This window comes from Macrobrachium nipponense, chromosome 43, assembly GCF_015104395.2.
Source record: "Macrobrachium nipponense isolate FS-2020 chromosome 43, ASM1510439v2, whole genome shotgun sequence".
In the NCBI taxonomy this organism is placed as follows: Eukaryota; Metazoa; Arthropoda; class Malacostraca; order Decapoda; family Palaemonidae; genus Macrobrachium; species Macrobrachium nipponense.
The window spans coordinates 5851496-5878628 of NC_061104.1; the positions used below are offsets into that span (position 1 = coordinate 5851496).

Consider the following 27133-nt stretch of genomic DNA (forward strand, 5'->3'; position numbering starts at 1 on the left):
TTCGCTGATTAACATCAAATGCCTATACGTACTCGCTGAGCTTTTTGAGTACTGGCTTGCCAGTTTTCGGTTTCACTGTCGTCAACAGTTCCATTATATGAATATTTGCACTTGAGTATTTTTCTCTTTTGGAAATGTTGTATGAGTCTACATCACTGTAATGTCGTCTTCATACAAATGACTAGTCTCATATTAAGCCTATGAATGTACTACTATGTATTACCACAGACATTAGTTGTGCATGGACAGAAAAAGACCTCACTTGATAATAGGATTGTCTGACTGACATACATACTTCGTACTTTTCTCCGGTCTCCATTTTATTTCTTGTACTGTAAATCATTCATGTCTCGTTATGTTTATTCATACACACTTATAACCATTTCTTTACAGTCGTTCAACTCTCGGGTAATGGACGACTGCAGTTCTCTCGTTACCCTTTCACTCACTGGAGCTTCTCCTTTTATGAAGAACCAAGGGTAAGCAGCCTATATCATCTCCCCTTCTCAGTTATGTTCAAAGGTTATTGTATATATTGAATGTCAAGGGAATTATTTGGGAGATGCATCATGAAAAAAGCTGAGTGACAAAAGGTAGTGAAATCTATCATTGCTCAAATAGTAATTGTCACCACTTTGATACTTTTAAAAAGACTTTTGCGTAAACTTCCTCCGTTACTCATAACTGCAAATCTTCCCATTTTTTGTGGTTGAGCTGTGATGGTTCAATAAATAAACCTCTAATTGTAGTACTTAGTTTGGTGGTTTAATCAGACCACTGTATCAGAACATAGTGTAAGTTGGAACACAGTGGTTTGATTTCAAAATAACAATAAAATCTGAAAATATATTCCTTCAATATTTCAGGTAGAATTTGAGGTATATTCAAGCTTAGGTTTACATATTCCACGCTTCAATGCGATCATCATTTCCCAACTACGAGGCGTCTTGAAGCGAAAGCACACGCTGCCTTATTTCAAGTTACGGGGTCCGCCACTCATTAAGAGGCCACTGCATCCAGCCAACGAAGAAGGTTGTTCCGTCCCCCCTGGAAGATTGACTGGAGAGGTTGTCAAGTGCACCAGACTGCAGGTATTCAAAGATTCTTATTGTTTTTATCAATGGCTGTTTGGATTTAATATATTGGATCCATATTACCAAGAACTGCAAAATTTTCCTTCTCGGTACAGTATAATCATAGACTATTTTTTCTCTACAGTCAGCTCTAGTTGATGAGATCATGTACTGTACTGTGATGTTGAGTGAAGTTCCTATTATTTGTGCAATAGAGAAGCCAGCTGGCATGTATATCATTCTGGACATCACTTTGAAGCGCCCGCATGGAGCGTCAGCTGGCATCCTATTACATAATGCTGAAGAGGGAACTCAGGTTTGTTTTATTTTCTAGTCTTAGTGAGAATGCTATAACTTGAGTAAAGAAACTGAACCAGAACATTATGGAAACAATTTGACAACAGAATGAAGAAAATGTGTGGGGCTCTAAACTAGTGTTATTTTTCAGTTTTCCATTTTGGTATAGTAGGTTTGCAAAATAAAGGTCTGACACCTGCATAGATGTCCAATTAAAATTAAATACAATCCTCTAGTGTTTTTTGTAAGAACCATCTTATAGCACTAGATTTGTATGGTTGCCTCAACCTCTTTAGTCCTTGAATTTTTTATGTTATGACTGCTGCCCAGGAAGAAAAAGTTCAGTTCAGGGCCATCCTTTTTGCAGTCTAGTACAAAGGCGTGTTTCCTTTAAATTGGTAGAAAATACACTTTTTATGTGGACTGATATTCCTTCAATTGGATAGTGCCTCATGCAGACCTAAAGAGAACTTGTGCAGCCAGTTTCAAAACCCATTCATGTTGATAATCTTATGCTCTTTTGAGGAAAAAAGAAAGATTTTAAATTACCCATTGTGGACGGAATAGATTGCTAACTTTGCATTGTAACTGGAATGCTTCAGAAACCTTGGAGTGCACTGTAAAATAAATATATATGCTTTCCGTGCAAGGTAATTTTATCCTGTTGTCGACTTGCGTAATCATACTCATTGTACCTAAGCGTATTTATGAGTAACTTGCATGATCCTGTCCCAAAATACTCACAGTTCTGAGAAAAAAAAAATCCTTTAAACTATCTGCTTTAGCACTTTTATCTCGTCATGAGATTTTCCAAGAATTGTAAATTATTATGGAAGATCTAAGCTACTTGTTATGGACAGCCATATGAAAATTAAAATATTAAATGAGTTATCAAACTACATTACTGTTTGAAAATAGTATCAATATTTTATGATTTCAAAATTTCTCGGAAAGGAATTTTTAATCAGGACACTTCTTGCCTTTTTGTATTGCAGATGGTAGAATCCGTTCAGCAGTCATCGCCAGCATATGCAGCTGGGCTGCGCAAAAATGATGTGCTGTTAGCTGTCAATGGAACTTATCTTAGTTCTAGCCAGCAAGCAGCAAAATTGTTTTCGTCCAGTAGCATAAGTGGAGATGTTGACAATATCACACTGCGAGTGAAGAGGATAATTCCAGTAGATCAGAGGAAGGTACTTTACAGTGACTAATGACGTATTCTCTTCACAGTTCTTTACTTATTTTCATCTTTTCAAAAAGTTTCTTCTTGTACGTTTGTATACCAAAACATTTTTAAGAAGAATCAGTATATCACATTTCTCTTGTAGTAAGTGCTTCGGTGAACCCAGCTTCATTTTAATTGTATGTAGATTGATTTTTGTGAAAATCATCTAGATCAGTGTTTCATTATAACACATTTGCTTGTCAATTTTTGTACTAAGAGAGCTGCACATTTAGAAGTTTTATCTTTGACCTCTGTCATGCATGTCTGAATTCTTACACAAGTACTAAGTAGTTGCTGATTTCTAATCATTCAAAAGTATCTTTACATTAAGATGAAATTAATGTTTTGCTTTGCTGAATCATTAAAGCTTCTTACACCTGTAACTATTGTACTGTACACTACCTGGTGACAGACAAGTACAAAATACAGTCTTTTAATACGGTATATACTGCATGATGAGTACGGTATTAGTAAAACCATGTGCAACAGTCTGTTCTTCAACAGTCTACATATGTTGACAGAAACCATAGTCTTTTGGTTACTACAGTTGATCATCATGTTCTGGTTCTTTGAAATATAGGATTAGCTGTGATGACTGATATTACCTGAAGTAATTAATGCTCCCTTTCAATGATTTTACACAGATGGTTGCTGAACAAAAACCATTTGTTCAGACGGTGCCTCATCAGTTTATCGGAGAGGCGTACCACAGTTAGACTTCACGTAGCCTCAGGCAACCAGACTGTTGTTGCACTTTGCACCACTAATATGAGTAGTAGTTATAATGGAGATAAGTCCCTTAGTGCTCGGTTAGACTCCTCCTCAGTAAGCAGTACCTCTGGTTGTGGTTACCCTAGTAATTACCATATTGCTCGCAGTGCTGGTGGTGGAGGTGGTGGTGTAGGGGGGGGAGCAGCATCCCATAGCAGTGTTGTAGGTAGTAGTAGTCATGGTGGTAGAGTTGATGCTGACGTCAGTAACGCTACCTCCATCGTAGGTTGTGATGGTTTTAGTCGTGTTGATGTTGGCAGCAGCAGTCGTCATGGTGGTGTTGGTGGTGTCGGGATGAGGGGCACGGATAACCACAGTGCCTCTTGCATTGGTAGTGTTGGTACAGGGCCCGTGACAAGCAGTACTGTCGGTGGCAGTGGTGATGATGATGTTGTGCATGGAACTTCACGTGCTGTTAGCCCTTCGCACTTGCTTGCTGGAATTATGGGGTCGTTCAACGGCGGCCGTCCAGCCAAGCATCGCTCCCTCCCTGGGTCACCTGTACTCCAACGCACCAACAGGACTCGTGTTAATTCACACGTGAGGGTAAACACGCATACTGCTTCTTTTGTACTACGCTACGATTCGCTGAAGATTTTTTATTTTTGGGGGCTTGAGTGTAGTGCACTAATTCCCTTTTGAAGTAATTTGTTGTAGTGTCTCATCATGTTATAATCTCATCTTTGCTACCTTAGAAAAAATTATTTTCGATAAAAAAGGAAAAAGTTCATATGTATTTGTAGTAGATAGAATAGATTATTTCACTGTGCATACACTAACACAAGCCCTTGCTTTACAAAATCCTTTATTGTAGTCTGAGGAACTGATATTTTTGTACATGCAACTTCCCCGGCAGATATATACTTAGCTATAGTCTGACGTCCCGACAGAATTCAAAACTCGCGGCACACGCGACAGGTAGGTCAGGTGACCCAGCCCCACTCCCGCGCTGGGTGGCGGGAATAGGAACCATTCCCAGTTTTCTAACCAGAATGTTTTTCTTGTCGCCGGTAGCAACAACATCGTTGTTGGTACCTCCTGCATTGGAATTCTTTTCTCGTTGGCCGAGGATTATCTATTTGACCTTTGGTGATGTACTTTGATCTTTGGTTTTGGCATACGCTTATCGTGGACCGTTTTTTGGATTTTGGTTTGGATACTCTTTAAAATGTCTGACGTGGCACCTGTATTTAGGGTGTGTGCGAAAGAGGAATGTAAGGTGAGGCTACCGAAAGCATCGGTGGATCCTCACACAGTCTGTGTAAAAAAAATGTAGGGGGGAATGATTGTTCTGCGACTAACAACCTGTCTGGAATGTGAGAGTTTAACGGAAGTGGAATGGAAGACCTTGGCTTCTTATGTAAGGAAACTTGAGAAAGATAGAGTTAGGAGGGCTTCCATCAGAAGCTCAAGTAGATCCTGCTCTATTGAACAGGAAGTAGCTCCTAACTTTTCTGGTAATTCACCTGCTCATAGTTTGGTTTCAGCCCCTTCCCCCAGCAGCGAACCTGTAGATGCGTCTACGGAAATGGCTTGCAATGAGAGCCTCAATAATCAGCTTGAAATCGCAACTGCAAGCAATGAAGGAGACAGGTAAGCGCAGTGATGTGTGCAGTGATTTGTGCAGTGTCCCCAGTGAAGTGGAGGGGGCGTTTGACCGACTCCGCATTGCTCCTAGGCCTAGACCTCTTTCAGACTCCATGACCAAGGAGGAGGAAATGTCGAAAGCTGCAAGGGGGATGTAGAGTATTCCCAACGGTCAGGCGTCCCTTCGGCAGATCCTGTAGCCGCTTCCCAGGCTGCCAAGGACAGCTACTGCAAAAGCGTCCTCAGGAAGTGCTTTTCGGACTCAGACTCTTCGTCTTCAAGAAGAGGATGGAGTTCTTCCTCTAAGTCGCGTCCTCTTAAGAGATCCTGGAAAACGCCAGCAAGCGAAGCGTTGCATTCCAGTCCTGAGCCTTTTCCGGAGTATTCGCCTGCTCGTAAGAAGAGGAGCTACGAGATCTCCTGACTCTTCTCGGAAGACTTCTCACACAAGACGAAGGAAGTCTTGGTAGGACTCCAACAGCAGTTGTCTGCCTTAGTGGGAGTTCTTTGTTTGAAGGCTCTTCTAGGAAGAAAGACTTTCTCTTCCCATCAAGAGTTCGGTTAGGAGAGCCTCAGAGAGTAGGCGCCCTGGCGTTAGCAGACGCTCCTCGCCTGAAAGGTTTTCGTCCCAGCGAGACCTTCTTCAGTCGCATATGACAGGACTCGTGTGTCTTCTCTTGCTAAGAACGCTAATCGGAAACTCCCTACGAGCAAGATTCTCCTCCCAGGAGTTTTGCTAGAGACGATTTCGCCTCTCATGGCAAGTATCAGGAGCCTGATTCGCGGATTTCTTGTGAGAGAATTCGTGCGGCTAAGAGCTCCGGGAGAGAAGAGAGCCCCTCTCTAATTCAGAGCTCCGCAAGAAGGAAGGAGCGTTTCGTTCGTCCTCTAGACATTTCCCGAAGGAACAACCCTCCCCTCCCTCTGGGAAGTTACCCAGGAATCAGGAGTCCCGTAGGATCTTCTAAATATCCTCTAAGGACGCAAGAGTTTTCGCCGAATAGGCGCCGAGGGGGGGGGGGATTTGGGACAAGTTTTTCTTCGCCTCCCAGGAGGGATAGGAGAGAATCTAGCGCCCTCCGGATGGACGCAAAGGGAAAAGGAGCTATTCGCCTGCTGACGCAGTCACCAGGACGAAAACGTCTCCTCTCCTGGACGACGGGAACAAAGGGTTTCTCCTTTCTCCTCGCAGGCGCATTTCGCCTTCCAGGCGTCCTCATCAGGACGCAAATGCCTCTCCTTCTTGGACCAGGCAGCCTCACCAGGACGCAAGCGCCTCGCTTCTTGGCCCAGGCGCGCTCACCAGGACGCAAGCGCCTCTCCTTCTTGGCGCCAGGAACAGGATGTTCTCCTTTCTCCTTGCAGGCGCTCTTCGCCTCACAGGCGTCTGATTCAGGACGCAAGCGCCTCTCCTAGCAGACGCAAGGAGCAGAGCAGAAGCCCGAGTATAGGGAAGCTCCAGGACTCGTGCAGGAAGAAGGATAGGAACAAGGACGAAAGAAAAAGGCTTCTTTCTACGGATCGGTCTCCTGAAAAGGCAAAGCCCTCTTCTCCTGCATCGCTTTTGGAAGAAGTTTCGGATGAGATATCCAAAGATGCAGGAGTTTCGGACTATAAGAGATTGCTTCTCTTTTGTTGCAGGTGTTTGGAGACTCGTTACGCCAGTCGGATCCCCTTCTCCGGGATCTTTATTATCCAGTACGAAAATGTCGAAGTCCTCCTCCTTCGTTAGGATGACCCCTACTCTCTTTTTTCTATGAGAAAAGTCTCTGAAAGAGTCTCGAGAGCTGGCTCAGATCTAAGAAGGAAGCGGGAAGACGGTATTTTCTTGTCTCCCTCTAAACTGACGGGGAAACCAGGTATGTGGTATGACACCAAGGAGCCAATGGGCCTGGGACTCCCTTCGTCCTCAGATGCGGACTTTTCCGCTCTTTTAGATGCGTCAAGACTACGCTCTCTGCACTCTGCAAAAGCCTCTGGGAATGTGTGAGGTTGATCATCTCATCAAGGGCCTCTTCAAGACTCTCGAAGTCTTTAACTTTATGGACTGGGCTTTGGGAGCTTTAGCCAAGAAGTCTCAAGAACCAGACTTCGTTACCATGGAAGAGTTGGGCAGTGTATTAACCTGCCTAGACAAGGCGGTTATGGATGGCTCCAATGAAGTGGCAATCCCTTTTTGGATCCTGTATATTGAAGAAGAGGGCAGTGTTTAGCTCCTCTTAACGAAATCGTTTCACCTCTGCAGAGATCCTCCCTTTTATACGCGCCCCTCTCTAGTCACCTTTTTTCCTCAGGAAATAGTGAGGGATATATCAAAGACTTTATCAGAAAGGCCACACAGGACCTGCTGGCCCAGTCAGCTAAAAGGCTAAAACCTGCTGTTCAGGTTGCAAAGAAGGAGAAAGTTCCCTTCCAGCAGCCCCTTCGGGGAAGGTCTGCACCTAGATCTTCTCTTAGAAGTAGACGACCGGAGAGAGGAAGGTCTTCTCGAAGCCGTTCGTCAAGACCCAGTGAGACTGTGGTCCTCCAGACAAAAGTGGGTGCCAGGCTTCTAAACTTTTACGAACCTTGGGCACAGGAAAAGGTGCCGATGCCTGGTCCCTATCCATCCTAAAGAAAGGATATTTAATCCCCTTCAGGGAAAAACCTCCCTTAACTACAACTCCAAGGGAGTTAACAGCAAAACTACAAGGATTCTGTCAAGAAAACAGGCTCTACATCTCGTGGAGCAGATGCTTTACAAGGAAGCCATAGAGGAAGTAAAAGATCTCTCTTCCCAGGGGTTTACAATCGCCTGTTTCTTGGTTCCGAAAAGCTCAGGAGGTTGGAGGCCAGTTCTGGACGTGAGCGCCCTGAACGTTCGTAGCAAAGAGGAAGTTCACAATGGAGACGACAGCCTCGGTGTTAGCAGCCCTGCGTCCAGGGGACTGGATGGTATCCCTGGACCTGCAGGATGCTTATTTCCACGTGCCAATACACCCGTCTTCCAGGAAATACCTCAGATTTATGGCTCAAGGAAGAGTATTTCAATTTCGGGCCCTATGCTTCGGACTATCAAACAGCCCCCCAAGTATTCACGGGACTAATAAAAATGTGGCTCACTGGCTTCATCTTCGAAGGGATTTCGAATATCCTTGTATCTAGACGACTGGCTGATACGAGCACAGTCGCGAGTCAGGATGTCTGGAGGAGCTTAAACGCTGACACTGAGTTAACACAGTCCTTGGGACTGTTAGGTAAAACCTCGAGAAATCCAGATGATTCCCAGCAGAACATTGTTTATCTGGGGATTCGATGGATTTCTCGGGGTTTTTCATTGTGTTTCCATCACAGGAAAGACAGAACCGCTGCTTGGAAAAAGTAGCAACCTCCTAGAGAAAGAACAATGTTCCGCGAAGGAATGGATGCGTCTTCTGGGACCCTTTCCTCGTTGGAACAGTTCATTTCTCTAGGAAGGCTTCACCTAAGGCCTTTACAGTTCTATCTTAAGAGAACATTGGGATCAGAAATCCCAAAATCTGTCCGATTCCTTCCAGATCACGAAGAAAAAAGGAGGACCGCGTTGGTGGAGAATCCGTGCAGGATCAAACGAAGGAGTATCCCTTTTCACGTTCGAACCTCCCCGGATAGTGTTGTATTCCGACGCCTCAGATGCGGGGTAGGAGCCACTCTAGGGACGAGAGAAGTGTCAGGCACCTGGAGGGAACAAAGGTGTCCTGGCACATCAATATGAAGGAATTAACAGCGATTCACCTGTCTCTCATACACTTCGAGGCTCAGATCTCAGGTTCAGTCCTGCAGATCAATTCAGACAACACAACAGCCCTAGCTTACATCAAGAAGCAAGGAGGGAGGGACGCACTCGTTCTCCCTTTACAAGAAAGCAAGAGAACTACGCTTTGGGCAGAAGAGAGAAGAGTCTCTCTCCGGACGAGATTCATTCAAGGGGACAAAAATGTAAGAGCCGACCTTCTGAGCAGGAGAGACCAAGTACTGCCTACAGAATGGACGTTGCATCAGGAGGTATGCAACAGACTATGGAACCTCTGGGGGAGATCAAATATAGATCTTTTTGCCACCCATTGGAACAACAGGCTGGAAAGTTACTGCTCCCTGATCGCCGACCCAAGGCCTTTATTTCGTTGGACGGCCTTCTCCTCGATTGGTCCGGAATAGACGGGTATGCTTTTCCTCCGTTCAAATCATATCGGAAGTAGTAAGGAAGTTTGCAGCAGCAGAGGGAGCCAAACCAAACTGACCCTCATAGCCCCGTCTGGCCAGCGCAAAACTGTACAGAGGTACTGGGATGGATAGTAGACTTTCCGAGATCTCTCCCAAACAGGAGCAATCTTCTCAGACAACCCCACTTCGACAGGTATCACAAAAACCTGCCCGCTCTCGCTCTAACTGCCTTCAGACTATCGAAGGACTTGTCAGAACGAGAGGCTTTTCTCGAGAAGTTGCGAAAGCGATCGCAAGAGCTAGAAGACCATCTACTATTCGAGTCTACCAGTCGAAGTGTGTTTCGCAGATGGTGTAGGACTCAGAAGATATCCTCTTCCAGTACCTCTGTGACAGATATAGCTGATTTCCTCCTTTACTTGAAGGAGAAATGTAATTTAGTAGTCTCTACAATTAAGGGCTATAAAAGTATGCTATCTTCAGTCTTCAGGCATAGAGGCCTTAACATTGGGGAAGACAAAGATTTGCATGATCTGATAAAATCCTTCGAGACGTCAAAGAACAGAGGGATTAGAGCACCTAGTTGGAACTTAGATGTGGTCTTAAAGTACTTAATGACCTCCAAATTCGAACCTCCCTGTAAGGCTACGTTCAGAGATCTGACAAGGAGTCTTTATTCTTGGTCGTGCTAGCATCAGCAAAAAGAGTAAGCGAACTACAAGCCTTAGAACATAATGTTGGCTTCGAGGAACGACTCGGCATTCTGTTCCTTCAAACCGATGTTTTTGGCGAAGAATGAAAACCCTTCGAAACCTTGGCCTCGAACCTTCGAGGTAAAAGGACTTTCGTCTCTAGTAGGTACAGAGCGAGAAAGGGCTCTTTGCCCAGTTAGAAGCCTTAAGTTCTACTTAGAAAGGAAGAACGAACTAAAGGGGAGTAAGGAGAGTTTATGGTGCTCAGTTAGAGATCCCGGAAGACAGATCTCAAAAATGCTCAGGCGTTCTTCATCAAGAGTGTAATCAAGGAAGCCCATTTAGCGTGTAAAGAAAAACAACTGGACCTCCTTAGAGTTAAAAGCTCACGAGGTAAGAGCAGTCGCTACCTCTTTGCATTCCCACAAGAACTTGTCGATACAGACTCTAGTGGAGTCAACTTTTTGGAGATGCAATTCGGTCTTTGCATCCCATTACTTGAGAGACATTCAAGTGACGTACGACAAGTGCTTTACTCTAGGAGCGTACGTATCTGCGGATTCGTTGCTGGGACAGGGAGCTGAACCCAATCTTTTTAGTTTTTATTAGGTTAGGGTTTTTAATGGTGTTTGGTGCGTTTTATTGGTCGATTGAAAACAAAGAGGGTGCAGGAGTTGACCTCTTTCAAAAAATCGTAGTGCTAACATGCTAGTGTGGTCAGGTGATCGGGATTGGTCGTTATGCTCCTTGTAGTGTCTTAAATACCTAAAGCTCTATCATGTAAGAGGGTTAGCCCCCGTTGGTATGATACAGGTCAAGGTTCTGCCATGTAAGTGGGTCAGCCCCCATTGGTACGATCCAAGAAAAGGCTCTGCCATGTAAGCGGGTAAGCCCCCATTGGCATGATCCGAAAGGGTTATCAGTCACAGGTCTCATCCTCTCTGAAACTCTGATGGCAAGCAGACTCATAGACAGTATCAATGAAGTCTTCTTCCATATCAGGTAGAACCAAGGGTTGTTTTTGTTAATATACCTACAAACGTATGTTGTTTCCCTGTTTTTTATATTCATAAATAATTAGTATGTAACTGTCTCTTGCCCTCCACCAAGGGTGTCAATCAGCTAAGTATATATCTGCCGGGGAAGTTGCATGTACAAAAATGATATTGTTAGTATACAATAAAGTTTTGTACATACTTACCCGGCAGATATATACGATTAATGGCCCGCCCAGCCTCCCCTCAGGAGACAGGTGGAAGAGAAAAATTCTGGTTAGAAAACTGAATGGGAAGGGTTCCTATTCCCCCGCCACCCAGCGGGCGGGAGTGGGCTGGTCACCTGACCTACCTGTCGCGTGTGCCGCGAGTTTTGAATTCTGTCGGGACGTCAGAGACTATAGCTAAGTATATATCTGCCGGGTAAGTATGTACAAAACTTTATTGTATACTAACAATATCATTTTTATGCACTCAGCTTACCTGTCAGATATATACTTAGCTATAGACTCCGTCGTCCCCGATAGAAATTCGAATTTCGCGGCACACGCTACAGGTAGGTCAGGTGATCTACCGCCCCGCCGCTGGGGTTGGCGGGAATGAAGGAACCATTCCCGTTTTCTAAGACAGATTTTCTCTATCGTTTGGAATGTAAACATACGCTTGCAGTTTTCCTCCTGATTTGGATTTTCGTGTTTCATCGCCATCGATCTTCTGGGCTATCGTTTTGCAGGGAAGTACTGGGTCTTTGGTTCGGCATACGTTTATTAACTGTTTTAACGAATTTGGCTTCGAAAATTTTGAAGAATACATTACGTGTAACTACCGAAGTTTTCGGTAGACACTTACATAGTTTGCAAGAAGGGAAATATTAATATTTATTCATTAATGGGTAATAAAAGTTAAAATTGATTGAGGCTAACTTCCTTATCGAGGAAGTCAGAAAAACATAGAAACTAGTTACGCTTCCTTTAGAAGTTTTATAGCTCTCGTACTAACGAGCAGTTTAGAGCATTAACAGTACTAGTAGTGTTGTATCCTCATCACTTCTTACTTTACAGAACTACAAATTCATATTGCAATTTGAAGATAAAGGAATATCGCTCCAAAAGCGAGCTATTAGAAGGTAAGAAGTGAATTAGTGTTTCCCCATTGCAATGGAGGGTGCGTCTGATCGGCTTCATCTCGCTCCCAGGCCTAGACCTCTTCCAAGCTCACAGGCCCAGAGGAGAAGGAATGTCGAAAGCCTTACGGAGGTTATGGAGAATCCCCCACACTGATCAGGCGTCATCGTCAGTGTCTGTAGAACGTCCCAGACTGCCAGGGATAGCCATTGGAAAGGCATCCTAAACAGTGTTTCCCCCTTATGGTTAAACCTCCTTACCCTCGGCGGATGAGGAGAAGGAAGATTCATCAACGAAGATTCTTATGAATATACAAGATAATCTCGTTTATGTTATGAATAAAGAAAGAGGAAAATTGGATGGTTATAGTATCATTACTAAAGCATAGCTTCATCTAGGCACCAGGTGCAAGTCAAGTGCCAGGTGCCTGCTTAGACGTCTACCATGATGAAAGATCCTCCCAAAAGCGCATGAAGGAATGCCATGGGGAAGGCACATAGCCAAAGGCCATACCACGTTGAATACCGCTTCTCTTCCGATCAACGAAGTTCAGTAACGTGGGGTCTGGTCAGTACGTGGATAGGTGCCACAGGATAGAGCGGTGACATCACAGTCTCTCAATGATAGAATTCCTTCACCTTTACAGTATGTGAGGTCTAAGGAACAATAACCTATGAAAGCGATTAATCTCCTTCTGATCTTCTCGAATGGGAAGAAGTTTAGAAGACGAGGCTTCAATGAGGAAATACTTTCGAATTATAAAATTCTTACAGCATCCAGGATTTCCACCTTCTTTTTGTTGGAAGATGGAAATTGAACAGGGTATCCTCTTGAGATTTGTCACGGGATCAGTTTTTCCTGACGGGGGCGCGAAATGTCGCACAGGCGGCTGTCACCCGTGTCAGGATGTGTTTGAATCTGTGGGAAGTTTCTCTGGAAGAGAACCCAAGAACATACTTCTCGTGAAAGAGACTCTAGTGGTCGCATAAGCGACTTCATCTCTCACTTGGTTTGATTTGGAGAGAAGTTTTTTTTGTAGGATCAGCCTTCACCTGCCAGGTACTCAAGATGTCGCACAGGCGAACGTAACCCTTGTCAGGATGAAGCTGGTTCTACTTTAAACCCTTGTACCTTATGAAGAGAGGCGCTCTCCAATCGGTGTAACTCACTCTTTTCCCAACATTATGGGACAAGAGATGGAAGATATCAGGACTAGGAAGGTCAATGAGGGCGGTGCAAGGTCTTTCAGTTTAACAACGACCTTAGCAACCCTTTTAATTGCAAGAATTCGGAGAGTCTCTTGAGTTCTGCCACCCTTCCTTCTCCTAGTTCGTTACTTTTAAGAGGATTATAAGTCATCTTCTTCTGTATATATGCAGCAAACCGATTTTCAGAATGAGAACTTTGCAATTGTTTGGAATTGGACAAGACTTGTATGAGCTCGCATTATTTGATTAGAGGCTTTTTCAAGTAATAGAAGCATAGATTACAACATTATGTCCATGGATAGGAAGCTTGAATGATTCTCTTCGATCCTTATTTTTTTCTCATTAGGATCTCCTTCGTCTAGTACCAATTCGTTTTATTGACAAAAAGAACGAAGTTAGGAGATTTTACATTCTATCTCGGCCTCGGCGAGGAAAGAATGTAGTAGAGAATTCACCTTAAGACTACGGTATGATCATGTCATATACATATACCGAAGTTGACTATGGTTGACAACTGAATTCCTAGTATCCTTACAAAAGTGTTCCTAGTTTTAATTCTGTTTACCGCAATGTAAGAGAATTATAGTGAGGATTCTTTATGGCAGGAGTTATCTCAGGCTTTCGGGAAGCATATGTAGAAAGCATAATCGTATTAAAGAACGAAGATTGCTCAGGATAAGTTCGATAAGTCTGTTGGGAATCATTTTCTTCGTGGCAGAAGTTGTTTCCCTGATCTCAGGCTTTCGAGAAGCATGTTTAGAAAGCATAATCGTATTAAAGAATGAAGATTGCTCAGGATAAGTTTGATAAGTCTTTTGGGAATCATTCTCTTTGTGACAGAAATTGTTTGCCCTGAATGGACTATATATGTCCATAAAGTTTTTTCCTACTTAGAACGGAATAAACATAGAAGGCTCAATGCGCCCAGAAGAGCCAGAAGCACCAGCCTGCGCAAATGCGCCAGAAGAGCCAGCCTGGCTGCAAGTGCGCCAGAAGTGCCAGCCCTGGCCTCCAAGGCGCAAATGGAGCCAAAGAAGCGCCACCCCCTGGCGCAATGAGCCAGAAGCGCCAGCCTGGCGCAATGACAGAAGCCAGCCTGGCGCAATTGGCGCTAGAAGCGCCATCCAAGATAATTTCTCGTTTTAGCGAGTTATTAACCTTAGAGTTCACTAGCCTCTTCGACAGAGGCGTAGTAACGGCAAGTTTCGTTCCTGATTTCGTTCCCCTTCTAATCGAAAAATGGGTTTTCGATCCCAAGGAACTAATGTGGAAATTGTTTATTTTAAGCATTTAGGCCAATGCCACAGCTCTCTCATATCACAAAGAGAATCAAGAATCTTTTTTCGCCCGGGTTCGCGTTGACAAAAGAGAACCTGTTCGGAAATCAGACACGGAACGTAACGATTCTTAAGAGATTCACTGCAATATATTGCACGTCCGTGAGAAACTTCTCGATAGACGATAATAATTGTGAAATTATGTCTAGCATCTATGGAGAGAGTTGTAAAAAACCTGAGAGAAGTCTTCTTCATAATCGCTTCGCAAGGTGGAAGACGACCAGGCTTCCTATAGATTACTTCATTATTCTTGACCCAAGAGATGTAGCAATTTACGCCATCTTTAGTTTTAAGAAAGGGGAATAAACTTTAGTCTTTTTCCCCTAAATATAAATTCTTAACAGATGTTAAGATAAAGGGCGTCAAAGGAAGAAAGGATGATACTTTATGCTTCATTTTTGGCCTTAGATATATTGGATTCACAGAGATCATAACGTTCTTCTCACAGCATGTTTCGTAAGAAATTTCCCAAAGATTCTGGAGGTTCTATTAGAATCCGTATATAGACCTGTAAAACCTCTCCATTCTGAGTCGGTCTGCGTGCAGGACTGACCAGAAGTAGACATGGTAAGAGGATTTTTTCAAGGTAAAAGGCAAGGTCATGGTAAAGACATAGACTTGCTGCAGGTCTTGCTGGTGGGAATAGGGAAGCTGTCCTCTTCCTATACCTCTGTGAACCACATACGGGGTGAGGGAAGAATCACCTTTGTCTATATCTTTTATCAACAACGCAGTATAAGGTTATATTCTGTCTCTGCAAGGAGAATTAGATATAGCAGAAAGAATTAATTAAGATCTTCGGGAATCTTATACGATACCTCTATACGATAAGAGTAGGATATCATGCACTGAGTATGGGATTCTTTTTGTTTGGAGTCCTCAGATTCCATGTTATGACAAGATGGAACTGCTCCTCATAAAACTTCTTTCAGAAATTTTATGAGGGAATTCCTCGTTTCTCTCGGTCCTATACGACCAAGAAGAAAAGGGAATTTTTTGTGCATTGGAATCTCGCATCAGATTCTATGGGAACTCGGCAATGGGTTCTTGCCAGCATATGTCTGGCAAAAGAACTAAAACCCTCTGTTCCTCACTCAACGCTCCAGATAGAGTTTCGTTGTTCAGACAGGGTCCTTACGTTTTCATCTACAGAAGAAGAAATGGTGGGAACGTTTGCCTACAGAGTTTTTGGAATGTGATGAGGGCTCAAAATGCTGCCCAGTTAGTATTAAGAGGGATATATATAAAGAGCTAAGAAATTAGGGGTCCGCCCAATTTCTACTCTGAGTCTCCTTCGACTTCCAGGCTCCTTCCCTTCCTTCGGGCAAGGATAGGGAAGATTCTACAACGAGAAACCTCATCAACATGTAAGAAGAGATCTCGGTAGCAACAGAAGTAATCACGAAGGATCCTTTTCGGAATAAGACTCTTATCTCTCGTACTGTTAGATTTCATATCAATTATGGATGTAGTTGACTACTTCTCCTCCCCTTGCCGGAGAGGCCGAGAGCTCAAAGTGGAAGAAGGTCTTCCACCCTTCTCAAAGTCTCCTGATAAACTATTGTGGTTGTTTAGGACTTTCGGACAATGTAGCGCCAACTAGGCGCTAAATGCCTTAAACAGGCGTAAAAAACGCCAGAGGCAGACAGTCCCAAGAATCACTGTCATTGTCTGGTGAGGAGAAAGAGTGGGCCTCCAACCTGGCTTAGATTTGCTAGAGGCGAACAATTCGGACAGATAAGAGAGTTCGATGGGGACATTGACAGACATCTTCGAGACTCTAACAAGCTCGAAGCTCTAGCAAGTGGGGAGGAACCGGCCAGGCTCCAGAGGCGAGGCTCCAGGCAGGCGCAAGGCGCCAGCCAAGAGCGAGGCGCCAGCCAGGCGCGAGGCACCAGACAAGCGTGAGGCGCCAGACAAGCGCGAGGCGCCAGCCAGGAGCAAGGCATCAGCCAGGCGCGAGACGCCAGCCAGGCGCGAGGCGCCAGCCAGGCAAGCGACTGGAGCCAACCAGGCAAGCGCGAGGCTCCAGCCAGGTTCTAGGCTTCATCCCAGAAGAGATCCATTTCTAAAGAAAGCCCTGGTCTTCTTTGAAACTATGTGATCACTAAAACACTTCATGAGTATCTTGATGATTCCTTCAAACAGCTGATAATTAAAACAAAGCGAATGAAGTGCGAGCTTTTATGAATTCTTGTTCTTTCCATAGCAATATGTCATTAAGTACATATTAGCTGTCATTTACGGGAGATGCAACTCTGGGTTGACCTCCCATTATACGAAGGATGTCAAGTTGACCTACGAGAGATACGTCTCTCTGGGTTATACGTGTCTACGGATAAGTTGCTGGGATAGGGAGTCGACACTGATCCTTAACTAGTGAGTTAAATCTTAATTTAACGGAATTTTATTATTTGGGTTGTTTGAAAGGAGTTTGGGGATAACTCTTTTTCAAGTTAAGCACGAACCCTCGTGTGAGGATCAGGTGATCGGGATCGGTGTTGTGCTCCTTAATTATGCCACTAGGCATAGGTGTTTTGTCATGTAAGTGGATAGGACCCCTTTGACAAATAACCATTAGATTCTGTCAAGTAAGTGGATAAGACCCCATTGACAGATCTACAAGAACTCTTAGCCATAGGTCACATCCTCGCTGAGGCTCTTGAGACGAAGCAGACTCCTAGCAATAGCTAGGAGGTCAACCCTTCGTCTAAACACATAGGAACCAAGGTTTTATTTATTTATTACCTACAACGTATGTTGTTTCCTGTCTATTCAGTAAATTAGCTGTCTCTTACCCTCCGCCAAAGGTGCCAATCAGCTAAGTATATATCTGACAGGTAAGTTGAGTGCATAAAAATGTTATTGTCATGATACAATAAAGTTTTATGCATACTTACCTGGCAGATATATACGATTAATGGCCCACCCAGCCTCCCCTCAGGAGACAGGTGGAAGAGAAAATCTGTCTTAGAAAACGGGAATGGTTCCTATTCCCGCCACCCAGCGGCGGGGCGGTAGATCACCTGACCTACCTGTAGCGTGTGCCGCGAAATTTGAATTTCTATCGGGGACGACGGAGTCTATAGCTAAGTATATATCTGCCAGGTTAGTATGCATAAAACTTTACTGTATCATGACAATAATATACTTATTAGAAGTATGGGTAAGGTATTTAGTGGCGGTTTGCTATTGCAATGTGACAGCCCTCTCAGGAGCATACCTTGTGACTTATTCCTGGTATACTTAACTTTTTGTATGTCTAAAGAACAGACCAAACATTTTCAATTTTTTGGTTTCTGTGATTGAACATAAAGAAATCACACAATGTTAAGGCCATTCCTGGGCTGTTTCTTAGTGGTTAACTGCTGATGATTACCTAGGTAACTGTAATTTTTACTTTTTTGTCTGTTCCTATGACAGCTTTGAAGGCCTTTGAAAAGTATGGCATTGTATGCTGTGAATCATAAAAATTCTCCAAAGTATTTCAAAACTGGTCTCAGGATGTTTACATATTTTGTTCAAGGTGACGAAGAAGAAAATCACTCAAAAAGATACTTGTTGATAACAAACATGTTAAATGATAAACTCACAATCGTATTATGTACTGTATGTCCATGAGTGCAGTCTGTAAATTCAACATTACAGATAAGGGAAATTATGATTGATGGTTTGTATGTGAAAGAGAATGAGGTTTTGTGTTATAAAAACTTCATATGTTTCATGAGATACCTATTTGTCATGATTAACCTTATTTGTAGTAGGAAGACCGTGGTGATGGGCTTTATATAATTGACATGTTTGTGTGGAAAACTTTTAGGCTTTAAAAAAAGGGTTTATTGAAGAAAGAACACACAGAGTGGTGTTTTTATCATATATTGGGGGCTGGGGGATATTGGGTTTCTGAGACCATTTCCTAACATACTAGAACATCGGTGTAATACTAAGAAAAGAATTGTATCTGTTTTGGGTTTTAGTTGACTGTTTTGCAGTTGAGCTTACGAAAGATATCCTGAGAAATAATTTTGAAAATCTTGGTAGCAGAGTTGAGCATACTGTATTACATGGGAGACATTTGAAATTAACAAAGATTTGCTTTTTTTTTTTTTTGCTTGTTTATTTTCCAGAGATATAACTACATACTAGTATACTTTTGTATGATGACAAGAAAACTTCATATTTTTATGTTGGAAAGTGAATCTGTCAGAATTACCTCTGTAAAGACCAAACTAGAAAAATAGATTTTTTATTTTTTGCATTCAATTTTATAATTGTGAGATTTTTTAGGTTGAGGAAGTCACTCATATAATAATGGACACTTAACCTCCATGTTACCCAACTCAGCCACAACAACGTAGAATACTTGGTATACAGAAGTTGATTTATTACTGTTAATTCATAACAATAATCTCACAGTATCACAAATATATGCTTAGAGTTGAATTACAAAGGTCATCCATTCTTTAACAGTGATACATTATTGATCCGTGACCTAACAGTACAATCAGATCATATAATCAGTTACCCCTGGGATCAACTACACCTGTATTGATTGTATTTTAAGTTCTTGAATTTCTCTGCTGTTGCTGTTCAAGTCTGTGAAATTTATTTTGTGTGCAGCACTCTCCGTCCAAATCACTGAATTGCTTTAAATATTAGTAGGTGAGTTGAATAGCTTTTGTGTTTTTGCTGAATTAGGCTACGTAAACTTTCCTACTTTATTCTTAACTGCATGTTGATTTAGGTTCTGTAAACCTATTTAGCTTATTGTTATTTTGCCCGTTTCCTAAATAGTTTCTAGTTTGCTTATAAACTAGTATTTGGTATTTAGTCATGTCTTCTTGCAGTCAAGCAAGTCACAGAGCAGTACAGTATCAAGGTACATACCCATACTTTAGTCCCATGTCGAATGTTGAGTCATACATGGTATATTTGATCTTACTGGAAACCTAGACTGGTATTTGGAATTTTCCTGTCATTCCCTCTATGATGTTTCCTAATCTGAAACTGTTTAGCAGTTGTTGGATTATGTAGGAAGTATTTTCTTTTCAGCTCCGAAGCTTAGTTTGATGATTCCATATAAAGACTTAAACTGATCCTGAGTGAGTTCGTCTTGTCTGGAGTCCTCTTTGACGTAAGTGGTCATATAGCTCTTATAGAAATCATGTTTCAGTGATTTTATATAGTTTGAATTTCTGGATATTATGGAGTTTGCAGTCAACCTTAGGTGTGATCCATTTTTGGAATTCTTTTGTGAATCTGTGTCCTATTGTTTACTGGTATTCTTTGTGTAAAGAAAAACTTTACACTACACCTTTTTGCAAAATAGAGAGGTGCAGCTTTCTGTATTGTGTATATGTATCATATTCTTTTCTCTCTTGATATATAACAGTCCTCTTTAGTTTTTACCGGCTTCTCTGATGTCTCTTGTCACTTTTCAGATTTCTGACAGGATTTGTAGCTGATCGCAAAGGGGAAAACTGTTGAGTGTCTTGATCTTTATGCATTAATGATTTTGCTGTGTGGCCTATATAAAGCAATTTCATTTCACTAACCTTTAGGGTCTGGGACCACTGAGTTTTGTGTGCTCCTAGGATTAGGTGTTAGTGCTTTAGGGGAATTATAAAAGATATGAGTAACATTGAGGTCTGAAAGCTTTAGATACTAATTGTTAACCATTGAAATAGAAATGTTGTCTGCTCCTTATTTTACACAAGAGGTAGACTGCTGGTATCAGATAATTCAAATGAGTTTATTTTTTTTTATTAAGAATTAGTTTGACAAGACTACCAGGTCACATTGACTCGTACAGTTGTCACCCGAGGGGTTTCTTCTTAAATGAGAGGTGAGAATTAGGACACAGTAAAGTTAGAGATGTTGGACCAGCAAAAGGGAAGTGGCCAGAAGGAACAAATGAGAATTCAAAAGACAAAGAAGAATGTAGGTGGTGCCAATGGGGTGCTGATATGTATTAGGCCCACTGTGTCAGCCTCTTTCACAGATTAGCCAAGGCCATACCACGTTGAAAGCACTGCTTCTCATCCTTCACAGAGTAAAGAGCTGGTAAGCAATAGTTTTGAAAACTACAGAGAAATGAGGTGAGGTCTTTGTCACTTTATCGCTTAGTTTGCCTAAGATATATAGTACATGCCTGCATGTAGATTCTGAATTGTGTTCATGCAAATTCCAAACCAACAGCTCACCAGTAGTAGAGAACTGAGCTGGTATTTGATTCCCACTGCTGCTCACCCAGTCAGTCCAGCTACCAATGAGTAAATTTGCTTAGTTGGGAATCAAAGGCTGGGAAGAAAGACTTTATGTCCCTAATGCCATTAGATCGTAAAGGACTGGCTTTTAATTTTGAGTGTTTTAAAGGTTGCTGATCTGAAGTGCTGATGGAATTTCCAGCATGACTCAAGGACTTCATGTCTTTCATTTTATTGGCAACTGACAGGCAATGAATCTCCAGAGCTGGTGATTATTCATTGATGTGTATGACAGCATGTTCATAGGCATTTGCAAACAGGATTTTGAGTCAGAAAAAGTGATCAGTACTGAATATTCACTTAGAACTTAAGAGTTTTTTGTCAGTATTACCACAGATTAGGTTCTACCTTACATACTGCTGCTGTTTGTAGAATAGTGTACGGACTACTCTCTTTCAGGAAGATCTTTTGAGTAGGACAGATAAGCTAGGCTAGCATCTTAAGTTTGGCAACTGCAAACATTTAGCTGAACAATTATAATCAAAGGTATGAGGAGCTTGGATACAAAAAATATACAGTACCATATATGGCTTGTGAATGCTGGAAAAGAATCCATGTACATAATTATGGAAAAACTTGTTGTATGGATAGCTGAAGGTATGTTGATGCTGATGTGATAAATATTCCTTGCTTTAAATAGTGAGAGGATTGTGGGAGGCAAAATGATCAAATACTGTACTCTTAATTACATAATTCAGAATTTCATTGCAATTTATCATAGGTGTAAGTTATATCCATGTCTTTTGGTGATGTCTAGTTTCGTTTTATATTTTGCTTTAGCAGTATATACTGTATGTTTAGAGCTCTTTGCGTTATGCAGTTTTTTAATTCGATTTTATGTTTAGAGCAAAAACAGAGGCCTTATGAAGTGTAAATGTGGAAGAAGATATATGTTTGGTTTGAGTGAAAGTTGATGTAGGTATTTGTTTTGATAATTGTATTGGCTGGAGTACCTTGCATTATCTTTGGCCAGCTGTATTAGAGTTTAGTATTTTAATTCTGGTCTGGTTAAACTGGTCAGATTAAACAACTTGGGTAGCCAAACATAATTTGAATATGAATTATTAAAGCTCTTTATAATTTCCCTTAAACCATTACTATCAGTGGATGATAGTTACCATCTCATTTCTTCTTTACAAGTGTTGCCAATATATACATGTGTAGCACTAAAACATTAATAAAGTTTGAGGTATGTCAAACTGTTAAAGTTAAATCCAAGCAGCCATTTGCTGTGTAGTGTAAAGAACCTTTCAGTCATATTTGTTTGTGTGTGCATGCATACTATAAAGTGACCTGAACTCTAAAGGTTGGAACTAACTGAAAATGAAATTGCTATGGCTCTAGGTTATGTGTTTTAAATGGTCAGTGTAGAGACTGCGTTGGTTTTTTTATATGTAATCAATCAATGTCTGTATAACAGTCAAAATCCACTTTTAAATTGTAGTTGACTGTTATGGGCACGGAGATGTATTTTGTGACGTTGAGTGATTGCCTTTTCCTGTGGTTAAACTATAATTTTTATTCCATAAAAAAATAGCACAAGCAGTTGTGCTGAAATATATTTTTCAGTGATCTCAAAGCTGACTTTTTCCCCCCACCAAATTGTGTACTGTATTTGGTACACAACAATAGATTCATTTACAAGATATGCCCAAGTTATAACTGGTATGTATACAGTATATTGTTCATTCCCTTCAGTGAAGTGTCATTTACCTGTGGTTGTCCTTTGACTAATTTTATTTCCCTCTCTTTCTTCATCTCAGTTAGTAATTCATATTGGCTCTTGACAAATATCAAAAATTCTTCTGTAACTCATTGTACTGATGAATTAATCAAAAGCTTAATGTCGGTAAAAATAGACTTTGAAACGATTGTTTTATAATAAACCAAATTTGTAAAATACTAGATTGTTTAAAGTAAACTAGAGATGAAAATAATAATGTTATGTACAGTACTTTATTATAGTAAGTCACACAACCACTGGTAGACTTTACCATAAAGTATGCCTATAAGTCAGTGTATGTGGATTCATACAGTATTAATGCATTCTATTGTAATTAAAAAGAGCAAAATTTAAATATGCAACACTATTGTACTAATTGATTTTGTAGAAATTGATGATGACCTAGATTTTAATTAACTGTTAGTCATTGGATAGTTTATAGTACTACTACACAGTAATTATCCTTAATGCTCGTTGGTAAACAATTTGTTTTCCCCATTTGTTGTTGGAGAATTATTTTCACGTTTAAGAAAGTACTTGTACCTATTTGTGTTCATAGTCACATGATACACATGTAGAGAAGGCCTAATGAGAACTGTCGTTGCTGTTGTAACCACTTAGAGTATGATAGGGCTTGTGTATAAATGAATACCCCGCGTAAAATTTTTTTTATTCAGTATGTCATTAGTTGGTGGTGTATAGAGTAATAGGTTTTGTTTAGAAGCTTTGGCTACATCACTACTTGATAAACTTTGCCTTCCATTCATAACTTCGTGCCATGTTAGGTAAAATAATGGCAGTTTTGCTTGTTACTTAAAAGTTCTAAATTCTCCTGGTTTTTTTCATTATGTCAAACAATTAAAAGTGATAATGCTTAATCATGCTTAATGACTTGTTTTCAGGTTGTCCTCAATATAAAAAGTACAGTAACACTACTTGCAGATGAATTCTTATGAAAATTAAACTCAGTTTGGAGAACAGAATCATTAAGATTTAAGTTGGTAACTTCAGGGAATTTGTTCTTTGAATTATTGCAGTTGACAACAACCAGATCTTAATTCAGGATAAAGATATTTGGACATTAAGGTTATAAACAACTTTTAAAATATAGAATCTGCTTTAAAAGTCTTATTATTGCAGACCCTTTCCATAATATTATCAGTGAAAAGCATTATTATTGAACTTGCCTAAGGTCATCAGATTTTAATGCCAGCTTTGATATGATGGAGTCAAGACAGTAAGTCCACTTAGCACTAAGTGGTTACATTCCTGACAATGTTAATTCTCAAATGGTCTTTTGCTAATTTATCACGGAGCAAAAGCTTCGGTGATGAATAGAATTGCTTATGATGACAAAAAACTTGGGTATAGAAAATTTATCATTAGTAAATAGTAGAAGAAAGTTTGAAATGATGTCAAGAAACTTAACACAGCAAAAGGGTAACTCTTTGGTAACCTTCCTGTTAGAGATTGATTAGAGGAACCTCTTGTTCCTATTTTTATGCAAAAAAAAGGAGAGATGACAAGATAAGATTATTTAATTATTTTTACAGTATTTATTAAACTAATTGTGGTCTGTGATTTAGGAGATGAGAGCTTGATTAGAAATTCACTTCATAAACCAGATGGATCATTATATGCAGTAACTTTCCTGGGTACTATTTTCCACTAAATAACATTTATTAACTTAAAGGGCAGTGATTCTTAAAGTCTGCTATCAAAGTTTAATTTTTTTGTATAATTAAGAATAATACTACAACTATTGTAATGCTTTTCTTAAGTTTTGTTAGTCATTGACAACTTGATAGGTTTGAAATCGTGTGTTATATATTTCTAATTAGCTGCTGGATTTAAATACTTTTTCGGTGAAAGCTGAATTGATTAAGTGCCAGAAATCCTGTTTTGGACCTTTTAAATAGCTGATTTTTTTTTTAGAACAATTACTGTATAAATAAATTTGATGAAAAAATATAAGATTTAATTTCCCTCTAAACTTGATCTTGATCTAAAGTATTTTTGTGTAGTGGAAAAAAAAAAAACTGATCAAATTGATGAAGTTTAAGCTCAAACAGCTCTTGATGTATTTTTCCAGGTGATGTCAGTGGGAGTGGTCGATCTACTCCCGATTCAAGCCACAACAGCAGCCCGGAACTGAAGCGCAAATTGTTGGAACTTCATACGCTCTCTAGTGACCCTAGACCATCTACACTGAACCAAGACAGATCCCCCATTGCCCCAAACACAAACAGAAGTGTTCCACGCTCAGCCCTCAACAGTAACCAAGATAAGTCTCCTGGACCTACCAATGTCAATCAAAACTTCTCTGGTTCGTCAGAGAAGCCCTCATCTAATCAGAGCAGTAAAGCAGGCACACCAACCTCCCCTGAGATTATCATTCCTCAGCAGATGGAAAGACGTCATGGGAGAAGATATGGTTCAAAATTTAGGCCACATATCAAGGTTGTTCAGACTCCAGCAACTGAAGGAAATACAGTAAGTACCATGAAATAATATTGCGCATTATTCAGGTATTTTATATAAACCTTCTGGCTTTGGAGGCCTTCACAAAACTTTGAGGTTTGAAGTTTATTTTCATGAGTTACCAGTTTTCTTGTAAAAAAAATAAGTTTTCTTGCAAAACAACCATATTGTATTCACGAATTAGATAACACAGCTGAGAATATTTTCCAGCCAAGAATCTGCCACATTTTTTGTCGGTAGTCTAACCTTGACCATGTATGATGCATCCTTACCCAAATTACATACCAGGTTGTAGTACTAATTGGCAATTTAGACATTTCAATGTATCTGTGTAAACAAATATTGTTTCCTACTATTTCTTGTGCTATCTTATGTTAAAACTGAGCTATATATCCAAGGATATAGTGTTACACTAATTTTAGTGCTCCAAATCTGATAATTTGTTGGCCAGTTAACTGGTCTCTGGTTATGTAGTTAAGCTGTAGGCCTCTATATCTTTGTTAGTTTTTCTTACTTCTTTCACATGAGCACCATGTTCTTCTTTCAAATGAGCTATTATGTTCTTTGGAAGCATGAAATTCAAGTAATTGGCCCTATTGGGCATGTTCCATATGAGTAGGGTTCATCTTCTGAATAATAATAATAATAATAATAGTAATAGTAATAATAATCTTAAGTCTTTACGTATAGTTCTTTGACAATATTCAAGCTTAGCATTACATCTGAAGATGTAGGTATTTTACTTTGTTATATATTTTGTATGGTTTTGTCGGCATGAGGATAAGTTCTTGTACTTTTATGTGTGATATTGGGTACCACAGTTTACAGTATTTGCTTTGTGAGTGGAAAAGTAAGGTTATCTCCTATTTGCAGGATCCAGTATTTAACAGTGATTTTGAGTTCTGGCTGGAAGAAGAGAACAAGTATCTGAATGTAGCCATTTGGAGTAAAAGTAGCTCATCTAAGCAAGACTGTGATGTAGATTGCGCGGAGAAAAACGTAGACTGTAAATTTTTGCTGAGGGACAGAGATAAAGAGAAGAGGAAGTTAAAAGAAGCTGAAAAAGCCAAGTTCAAGGAGGATAAAGTTCTTGCCGACCTCACCGAAGACACCTTGGTTGGTTATGTAAACATCCCTATCATATCCTTGATTCCTGAAACAACACTGAACACCCAAGGGCATGCTGTGAGGATCCTGACTCTCAAACCACCCCATCCCAAATGTCCTGAAGTGATAGGTGACCCATTAACCCCTCATAAAGGATTTGATATGAACCTCTGCTATGGAGATGTTATGTTGTCCCTCACTTACCAACCACAGGACAGGTAAGGTTGTTTTTGTCTCTAAAGTTTTGTGAAATAATTATAATCAGGTTCATGTTCATTTGTCCTATTGAAAACAATCACAGGGTAGAGTTTTAGCTGTGCTGAATTTTTGGATGCTTTGTGAAGATGGGAATTAGTTGTTTAGCTTTATTGGCCTTGCAATGTTCTGACTGTATTATGTTCTGAATTAGGCTCTTTTATTTTGAAAGAGTTTTCATGATTTATGTCTGTTTGACTTTTTAATTATTCAGGGAAATTATATCCTTCAGGGAAAAGTAGTTAGGGTACTTTTTGTACACTAACACACACACACACACTTACAATGCTGTCTACAGTACTTAGATGAAAGACTTTTACTCTTGTTTTCTGTTGTTGCATAGATTTACCTCCAAAATTTAATCAAGAGATCAAAAGTACAATCATTAGATAAGACAATCCAGAGTTATTCCTAGTGTCTTGTAAACTGATTCATAATGATCATATCTTGGTAGTATTTGTTAAGTCCTACCACTCACCCTGTAATCCAAATAGGATTTTGTTTAGAAAGAATTTTCTTTTGTCACAGTATATCAGATACCTCAAAGGGTGAAACTTAGAGTGCCTCTTAATACTTCACAATTAGTGATTTGGGAAGTCTTTGCCTCTCTCATCAGCAGTATACCAAGCCATGATCTCTGTAGTTTTGGATCAGTACTGTTCTTCCTTTATTAGCTGATGAATGGCTGTCATTATGCCTGTCATCCTAAATCACTTATTTGTTTTATTTGTTTTTAAGTAAAATGACTCTCTACGTTTTGTTGTTTTAGTTAAAATGCATAGATCGTTCATATGTATTATATAGTGGTGA

General features: G+C 40.6%; 2 protein-coding genes across 2 annotated transcripts in view; both read left to right on the plus strand.

Moving 5' to 3' along the window:
- LOC135213745 (uncharacterized) overlaps positions 1-3311 on the plus strand; it is a 6006-nt gene extending 2695 nt beyond the window's left edge. The window contains exons 2-5 of the mRNA XM_064247873.1: positions 867-1091; positions 1219-1389; positions 2366-2563; positions 3240-3311. Coding sequence (XP_064103943.1) covers positions 867-1091; positions 1219-1389; positions 2366-2563; positions 3240-3311 — 666 coding nt within the window. The remainder of the gene's footprint in view (positions 1-866; positions 1092-1218; positions 1390-2365; positions 2564-3239) is intronic.
- Positions 1-27133, plus strand: part of LOC135214016 (PDZ domain-containing protein 8-like) — a 74322-nt gene that overhangs the window by 27532 nt on the left and 19657 nt on the right. Inside the window, exons 11-12 of the mRNA XM_064248128.1 lie at positions 24573-24973; positions 25835-26286. Of these exons, the coding sequence (XP_064104198.1) occupies positions 24573-24973; positions 25835-26286 (853 nt within the window). The remainder of the gene's footprint in view (positions 1-24572; positions 24974-25834; positions 26287-27133) is intronic.